Here is a 9,391-nt window from a genome sequence, read left to right on the forward strand (position 1 = left end):
AAAGAGTGATTGGCTCTCTTTTATATTTCAGTACTTCTTATATTTCTTAATGAGAAGAAAGCTTCTTCTGATCTTTCCCTCCCAAGAAACTAGTTGCAATAAGCTTCTTCTTTTTAAAAAAGGTACTTGACAAGAAGGGATGGACTGGTTTAGCCAATGACCCGGTACCTCCCATAAAAGAGGAGGGGCCATCAGTGAATCAAGTGACTCCTGCAGGCATCTTCCCCGGCAACCGCTCCATGCATGACATCTTTGTGGACACTTTGGTATCCAAAAATTCAGATAAGATGATGAACTGCCATCAGATTTAGTTTGGGGCTTTTAATCTCCCAAACTAATTGAAGGTCAGTATCTGGATTGTCAGCAGGATTTGAAACTGAAGTTTTATTGGGACAGTGCCACACCCATTCCCTTTTCCATATTATCTGTAGCTGATTTCATGCTACAGTAAAAGCATAAAATTAATTGCGAATCACTGGAATCTCACATGACAGCATAGACCTATCTGACCATAGCAGCCCTATAAAACAGAGTAGAGCTGCCCCCTATGGTTTCTAAAACTATCAATCCCCGTATTCCTCCTGAGGAACTGGTGCGTTTGAACCATTAACCTTGCAGTTGGCAGGACAATGTTCAACTCACTATAACCCTAAGCCTTCATTACACTAATATAGTTAGTTGTATGAACACAGAACGTACGATCCACAGAACTTCTCGAGAGGCCTTCTAGAGAAAGAATTTCCCAGCCTCTGATACAGTTATGGCACGAAATTTCTTTTAATCGCTTGGTAATTGTTATAACTAGGTTGTTATGAACCAATGTAAACAGTAATGTAAACTGACTTTGAAGCAACTATGGCTTGTGTTCATATGTATAAGAGGGTGCTTCCAAAAGTTCATGGGAAATTTCATTATCTGTTCATTCCTTGTTCCCAGCAACTTTTTGAAGCCCGCTAGAATAAAAGCAATTTTGATAAGAAGCATATCACATCACAAAGAAAAAAACCCACTACTCAAGAAATATTTCACCATGAATGCTAATGGGGCGGTAGTCCTTCTGCTTAGAGCTCAAATAAACCAAATTTGAATTTTCCTGCACGATGCTCGTTACCTTTTAAGGCATACAGTTGGATCCTGATTGGGTGTTTTCATGGGCTGTATTGGCATTAGTTTTCCCTGTACTTCAATTAAATGAGATGACAACAGTCAGTTGTGGGGCTAAATCCCAAATTAATAAAAAAAACAGCATGGCTTGATACTCCTAAAGAAATTGAATTTTTCTCATTAGTTCAAGTCAGGCTCCTCTGTTTAATATCTCAACACCAGAAGAGGAAGATGTCCGAATCAACCAGAACTGTTTGGATACCAACCTCTTTGCTCAGTGTGAGTCTTCTCGCCTATAATATCAGAACACGGCATGAAGAATTTAGAGCTATTAACTGGGTTTAAGAGCCCTGGTAGTGTAGCGTAGTAGTTATGCACTGGACTGCGAATCACAAAGTCAGCAGTTCAAAACCACCAGCCTCAGGAGAAAGAGGAGGCTTTTTACTCCCGTAAAGAGTGACTGTCTCAGAAATCCACAGGGGCAGCGTGAACTCGATGGCACTGAGTTTTACTGGTGGGAGGAGTTCATTTCAGGTCCTCTCTAGATGACATCTCTTTGTCAGAAAGTATTCTAGCCCAGACTACTTCCTGCCAAGTGACTCTCATCCACTTAACTGATACAGTGGATGCTAGAAGAAGGCAAAATTGTACCCACCGCTGGGAAGGGGTCGGCAGCTTGGTTCCACAGAGTGCGTTCATCATTTCTCTAACTCTCCAGGGAGATTGAGGGACTCTCCCTCGTTGCTGCAGATCAGAACAAGAAGATTACATGTCTTGCGCCTCTTAAATGAGAAAGCTTCTAAAGAAATGGTTCACGCGCAACTTGGAAAGTTGGAGGACATCAAGTGTCTGGTGAAAGTGATCGTGCTGGGGGGAACCCTTGGGCAAAGGAGGACGAATATGGTCGGACAACGGGAAGAATACAATCAACATCACTGCGCTGTCCATGCAGAAAATGTTGAATTCGTGTAAGCTTTGCTGGGTATTGTCGCCACAAAAACAGCATAGCCGAAATAATGATACCGTTTTCAATGCAGATAAATGAGGTTGGTGGAACTATCGCATGCTTTTTGTGTACAAAACAAAACCAAGTGAAAAACCATTCATGTGACCTGTGCTGGTCTCTGTGTTCTGGGACGTGTACTTGGGGGTCAAACAATGATATCGGAGGCTTGTCATTGGTGTCAGGGGCTGTGGACGTGGCCCTGACTTGTAATTGTTCCCAGACAACACAAGGAAACACTGTCAGGTTCTGCACCACCTCCCCGTTTTTGTTACATGCGAATATGATGCATGAACACATTATTAGGAATGAATTGATGCTCAACCTTCCAATGCTTAAAATCCTTCTCACAGAATTATGATCGGGTGAGCAGAAAGAGCCATCCTGTCTGATCTCACCTAAACAGAATTGTCCTTAAATCTCAGCAAAAGAACAAAATGCAATAGAAAGTGAGAAGACTAACTCCACTTCCTAGTCATCCTGCACCACAGAGAGAGAGGTCAGTTTGTAGAATCTGCAAAGTACAAAACAATGCGCGGTTTCAGCTGGTAAAATAAGGGCGCTGAGATGTACTCGTGGAGGAAACAGTAAGTCTCACAATTTCCACGAGGTGCAGGACTTTCCTTTCTTTCCGCTATCTTCCTCTTTTTTTTTTTAAACCTTTCCATTAAAGCTGTTCGCACATCCAGCCTGGATGCCTCCACAGCGGCGATTCTCAGCCCAGGCTGTAGACAGGAATCAAGGGAGACAATGTGGGGAGCCAGCCCAGAGACACTCGTTTCCTGGCGCCTGGATCTGGGTTAGACCCAGATGAGTGTTTTTCCTAAGTGAGCATGTGGACACATGGAATCCCCAATGGACCGCAGTAAACCTCTGCCTGCAGGGTGTATTTTGAAAGCCAGGCATAATTTCTCATTTCAGTAGGCTCTCTCTTTATTTATATTTTTTACCTCCTCTTCCCATTCAGGATTGAATTCAGGTATTTCTTCACAGCCATTTGTTTTCTCAGGCGGGTGTAGTTGTCAGTGAAGATGGCGTCAGAGTGACGTTTGATGGGTGCCTTGTCTTCTGAGATGTTACTGCTAAGGAAAGTGACAAAGGAAATTAAAAAAAATCTTCTTAGCAAGGAACGGCACATGTGCCGATGCATCAAGTTTTTTGGAATTGCGTAGAAAGCAATTCCCACTAATTCATGCTTGATTGTTAAAGAAAGGGAAATAAAAATATACTGTACCTAAGGCTAGAGAAATGAGCCCCGGTGTTATAGTGGTGATGCGTTCGGCTGCTAACCTTCAGGTCAGCAGTTCAAGACCACATGGCAATCCATGGGAAAAAGACAAGGCTTTCTACACCCGTAAAGAGTTACAGTCTCAGAAACCCACAGGGCCAGTTCTACCCTGTCCTTTATGGTCACCATTAGTTAGAATGGACTCACTGGCCGTTGCTTTTGTGTGTTGCTCTGCTGGTTTTAACAAGTCCTATATCTGACTTTAAACATTGTTTATCTGGAATATGGTGTCGGGGGAGGGAGGGAGGACTTGGGGAGCAAACAGTGAATGGGGTGGGGAGGGAGCACTAGAACGGATTGCGATGATGTGTACACAACTTTTTGAAAAAACTGAACGATGGAAGTGTATGGTGTATGAATATTATATCAAGAAAATTACTGCTACTAAGAAAAAGAAAGAAACCAAACTTGACCAAAGGTTACCAGGAATGAAGGAAGGAGAGTTTTTGGTTAACGGGCATCCAGTTATGTTAATAATGGTGGACGAATTTGGAAAAGGATATCAATGATGGTTGTACAAAAGGACAAGTATAATCAATGACACTAAATGATACATGGCGAAGTTGTTGAATGGGACAATATTTTGTCTTATATATTTTTGTCACAATTTAATCAATAATTGCATTAATAACAATGGGTAAATAGAAGAAGACAATGTTCTAAAATTTATTGTGGTAATGATTTTATAACTCTTCTTGACATGACTGAGCTACTGAATTATATGTGGATGGAGTGCCAATAAAACTGTTAGTTATTTTAATGTGTTTAGTTCAGCCTGATGACAGATTTGTAAATGATTTCTACGTAAGAAAATAAATGTGTCTCCAGGTAGTATGCTATCACTGAAGGGGCATCTTTTCTTAATCTGTGAGCCATGTATAGTTTATTCATGAATATAAATTATATTTGTCTAAAGCAAACCTTATCAAGAGCTTAGTAGTTTTGAACACTAGGTTGCTTACAGAGAAAAATAATACTTTGAACTTTAAGAAATGATCATGCCTTTGATAAAAATGAGACATTCTCTTTACCTAACTCGTTTTCCAATCAGGGACTCCAGGTATTTTTTGGCAGAGAGCTGACCTAAGAGCCTGCTGTAGTCACTGGTAAAAACTCCATCAGCATGTCTGGCATTCCTAAAACAAGAAAGAAAAGATAGTTATTATCTTGTAAATCTTTTCTTCTAAAATATCATTTTGGTTCCTTGAATAACATCAGTGACATTAAAGAAACTTAGCTTGTCATAAAACTTCTTATAAAGTGGAAAAGATTTCCTAACAACCTAACAAAAATATTTTCTGGTCATTTGTTTCAAGATATATTCTATATTTCCAACCTAAGAATTTGAAAATAAATTGAATGGCATTTTAGGAAATATATCTCAGTATTAAATAATGCTCCCAAGTAGAATCCTTAAAACAAATTTTTCTCTAAAAACTACTGGTGTAAGAATACATTTAAACTAGTTTTTATCTTGACTTTTGTTAGTTTATTTCTTGATCCTGAATAAAATATAGGCAATAAGAAGATGTCCTGGCTTTTGGTTATTTCTTCCTTGAAAATATTTGGACACAAAAATTATTAGGATAGAGAAGACTTTGGAGACTCTTGTCCAATCTTTTAATCCAGATCAGAAAAATTTATATTCTGTTTTCAGCATAGACATATACTGTGTCTTTTACTGTTCCAAGTAATTTCGGTAATGAATAGCTGTATTAGATACCTTTCTTTACATTAAGATGAAATTCTTGCTTTAGAACCCACTCCATCACAGAATCCTAATTGCTGTGGTTTTATTAGGATTAGAACAACTTAAAGAATGCTTTGTTCATTCCAACTCATTTCAACGGCTTCCTACCTGAAAATCACGTGCAACCAGTAGGGCCGCAGTGAATCAGTCTGAGGAAAGCCAGGCTACATGGAAGTGTGTAGCATTATGCTAAAGAAATAGCCTCAGGGTGCTACACACTCTGGAGTGAGACAAAATAAATCACATTAAAAAAATAAAAGTCAACAAGCTCACCTGGCTGCATCATAATAAGGCGCTTCATTTTCAGCTAATGCATCGTGCAAGATTCCAGTGTCCGCCTTCAATAAAACTTGATCATTTTCTCCTTCAAATGGTATTCTGTCACCCAACCTATTAGGGAAACTGTGTTACTACATGTCTTTCTGGGAAGATGCTACTTGTGTTTTTGTAACAATTAGAAATAGGGACCCAAAATCTTAGGAAATATCACACAGTCACAAAATATGGATAGTGTAAGTGAACTTAATGAATGTAGATGAACTTAAGGGCCTCTGTGGTTTATAAGAATACATATAGTGGATTTTAAAATTATCTCATCCCAAAGTTGCCATATAACTTGTACTAGTTTGATAACGCCAAGTATCAGAACTGCGTCATTCAATTCTATCTGAATGTTAAGCAAAGTATACTTCCCTGACATATCTTCACTTTGCACAGCTAAAAGGTCCACAGGTAGATGAGTTTTGGTTTCACATTTTTATATTCAATGTAAAAAATCAGAGAGATTTGAGTGTATATTGATAATCGGTGTCATTCATTCCAAACATCAAAAGCTGAGTGTAAACGGCTTTTCTCTTGGTCATTTAGCTTTATTTTAGTGTCTGTTGGCTGAGTCAAAAGAACCCATCCATCTATGCATAGTTACTCAAGCCCAGTCAGATTTGTGGAACCTTTTGGCTTCAGTCTTATGACTTAATAAAATTCTAATAATGGATGTATGATATTATCCGATATGACCAAGAATGACCATGTCTATTTAGGTAACATAACTATACTTTTGAATGCAAGTACTTTTGACCATCAGAACACTATTGAAATTGCCTGCATGTGGGTATGTGCGTGTTTGCTCCGTTAGGATAAGCTTCCAATGAGTGTGCCCACTTTTAGGCCATGGTACATCTTTTGGTCAGTAACACACAATCAAAGCAATGGATACAAATTTCCGCATTCTTGGGGTTGTTCATCTACTGTGGTTTAGCCACTCAAATATAAACATTCTATGTAGTTATCAGAGCAACATAGGAAGTCAATGTCTTGAGCAGAGAATCAGGACTGGGCAAGATTATTTCCTCTTAGATAGAGTGGTGACCATACACCAGAAGAAAACTGAAGTTAGTGTGTTTTTCATTTACTACTTGCTTCTAAGTATGTCTTATTTCAGATAAAGCTTTAAATATGAGGTTTTTTATACCTTTGGAATTTAAAATACGTACTATAGCATATATAGATTAATGATGCTAGAGATTTATGTTTCAACCAAGTTATCATGATTTACTCATTGGGGGATGACTATCCCAAGAAATCAATTATCTTATAATTTTTAATATTGGCAAGTAGATTCTACCTACAGACCTCTGTCCAACATGGTTTTATTTATGTTTGACTAATAGTATTAGTGTTATGCTTATGTAAAGTGGGATATTTCTATTTCACCAATTAACTTTGAAAAGAAACCATAAAGAGGTTGCCAGCCCAACAGCTCAGTGCAGAAACTAAAGTGTTTTTGAATGAAAGGAAAGTCAACTCCTTCCATCCTTGTTTAGAAGCCTCACCCATAGACTAATTACAGACACGGCCTCACCTGCCCTGGAAGTGAACTTCAAGACTTGGAATAATCTTAGTGCCCTGATGTTGAAAAACACTTCCTCAACACACCAACCAAAGATGTAAATAGCAGCGCCCAACTTGAACAGTTCAGTTGTCAAGAATGACATACAGGAGATTTCCCGTGGATGAAAAGGAATGCCCCACCGTCCTAAAGGCAAGAAGACTCACCTCAGAGAAGGAGGTGCCGCGAACAGCGGCCACGCCAGCGTGTGGGAGAAGAGGACACTGCAGAGTGTCAGGAGCATGAGGAGCTGGGGGTTCCTTCTGGTTTCCATGTTTGCCCTTCGAAAGAGACACAGTCATGTCACCATCCCAGTCACAGCAAGCTGCTTCTGAATATCTAGGAACACCTTCTCAGGGTGGTTGGTGAGCTTGGAGATAGTAATTCCTATCTCATAGAAAGAGTTAAACTGTGATATGGTTACTCCTTAATTTCTGTCTGTGATGGGTGTTCAAATTAAAATTCGGGTAGGTTTTATTTGCTGCCTGTATCTCAGCAAGCACAAAGTTGGCCCAGGTCGATATTGAATGTTGTGTTATATTTCTGCATTGCTGGGAATTACATGGGGGACTATTTTCTGATAACACATTTGTAGCATCTAAGCTGAACTTTTGAGGCTAGAGAAACAGCTTCATGAAGCTTCTCCTATTTTTATGCTTTTCATATCTGGCTAATATGAACCTGGAGTATCATCTGTTTAATTATTCTTCCACAGTCAATCTTAAATATGGGTTTATATATCCACACAGAAAGATGTTGCATATACATTCTCCTTTCCTCTTCCAGTTACAGATAACATTAGGGATTGAGTTCCCGTTTGAGTTTAAACAATGGAGCAGTGAAAGTTAATGCAAAAACTTATCATTGAATCACAGAAATATCATTTAAATAAGTTTTTCCATTAAAGAAGAGTTCTTAAAGACAAAGCTAAAAATATTTAATCCATTGACAGGCTTATTTTATTTCTAAACAGTTTCTAGAAAGAAACTTTAGAGGCTCAAAGATTAGTTCTCCTGCTGTCTGTGAAGACTTAGATATTTAAACTTAAAATAAAGAGGAAAAGAAATGTTCCATAGATTCAGTTAACCAACACATGTAGAAAGTCAACACTTGGAAAAAAATAGATTGAAAACATTGAAAACAAATGCACCCAGGAAATCTTTCAGTCAAAATTTATACGCAACCAACTAAAAGGAAGTTGAATATATATTTAAAGATCAATATTCAGTAAAAAGAAGTCAGGATAAAGTAAGTGGTAATCAAAAGAATTCAGAAATACTTACCAGGTGACTTGAAAAACTTGCCTTTTTCTGTTGCAAATGTGGAGCATTGTAAAATTCTTTTCGAGAGAGAGGAAAATGCAGTATAGCCTGAGAAATTTGAAGAGGCAAGGGAAAAGAGAAGGAAGGAAAGATGGAAGGAAGCACAAGGAAAAGGAAGGAAGGTCAAGTGTTCTCTTACCTTGTTAATATTCTCGGGAGCTTTCTCTTCCGAAGGCAAGTGTGGAGCTGTCTTAGGTGCTGAAGTCCTGTGCGCGTTCTCTCAGCCTTCACTGCTAAAGCGGAACTTGCACTGGCTGAGGACTCGCAGGCTTGTGAGCTGCCAGCTCTGTTCTTCACTCTGACCAGCATTTCAAAGCCCCTCATTTATAGGGCTTAGACTTAGGGCTGAGCAATCACAAAGCTCTTCCAAAGACGTCACCGTAGCGCTCTCTTGGGATGAAGAGGGCTCAGAGTTCTTTTTTAATTGTCATTATCTCTGATTTATATAAATTTACGGTGAGTAACTTCAAGATGTAAGATACAAAGAGGAAATTTACTTTTCTTTACACAACCTTTATTCTCCTTTAAACAAGCTTATGTGAGACGCTTTTGTCTTTCCTTTAGCACTAATGAAATAAACGAGTGATTGTAGTGTTCTAACCAGGGCCACAGGAGTTCCTGCAGAGAATAAGAACTTCTGAGGGCAAGATCGAATACAGAAAGCAACAAGGACTTATGTTCATCTACTTATGATCGTCTAATTTTCCCACTAGTACATACCATTAGTTGTCCACATGCTTTATTTTTATGCTATTCATGGTGATACTGATATTAATCATTCTGTAGAACTATCCTAATTTTTAAAACATCTCGAAATCATTTTCAGTCTTTCTGGTCCATATTTCCCTGATGTTAAAAGTAACCCCAGAATGAGAGCTCCAGTAAGTCTCTCGGAGGGTACGATCTGCACAGAGGTGTATAAAAACAGCACCTCCTCTTCACTTCTGCATACAATGTTACAATTTTCTGTGCACTCCCATATGCACTGTCTCAAATCATCTACATAACGTAACTTGTTATCAGGCTATATGCTTCA

At 38.8% G+C, this 9,391-nt stretch overlaps 1 protein-coding gene across 2 annotated transcripts; it reads right to left on the reverse strand.

The window, feature by feature from the left end:
• Positions 1-1,802: 1,802 nt before the first annotated feature.
• Positions 1,803-7,307, reverse strand: VIP (vasoactive intestinal peptide). 2 transcript variants are annotated; one of them, XM_075553883.1, is made up of 5 exons: positions 7,201-7,307; positions 5,419-5,535; positions 4,427-4,531; positions 3,058-3,186; positions 1,803-1,848 (listed from the first exon to the last, which is right to left on the reverse strand). In XM_075553883.1, exons 1-5 carry the CDS (start codon positions 7,305-7,307, stop codon positions 1,803-1,805), a joined length of 504 nt encoding a protein of 167 aa, XP_075409998.1. The 2 variants fall into 2 exon arrangements, with proteins under 2 accessions (XP_075409998.1, XP_075409996.1); XM_075553881.1 differs by having other exon boundaries at positions 3,058-3,189.
• Positions 7,308-9,391: the final 2,084 nt, after the last annotated feature.

Source organism: Tenrec ecaudatus, chromosome 7 (genome assembly GCF_050624435.1).
Source record: "Tenrec ecaudatus isolate mTenEca1 chromosome 7, mTenEca1.hap1, whole genome shotgun sequence".
Classification (NCBI taxonomy): Eukaryota; Metazoa; Chordata; class Mammalia; order Afrosoricida; family Tenrecidae; genus Tenrec; species Tenrec ecaudatus.

Coding starts and splice junctions, on each gene's coding strand:
- VIP (XM_075553881.1), bottom strand. CDS start 7,307: ATGGAAACCAGAAGGAACCCCCAGCTCCTCATGCTCCTGACACTCTGC. Junction 3,190..4,426: donor CTGATTGGAAAACGAGTTAG/GTAAAGAGAATG, acceptor CACTTTCCTTAG/CAGTAACATCTCAGAAGACA. Junction 1,849..3,057: donor ATCCTGAATGGGAAGAGGAG/GTAAAAAATATA, acceptor TCTGATCTGCAG/CAACGAGGGAGAGTCCCTCA.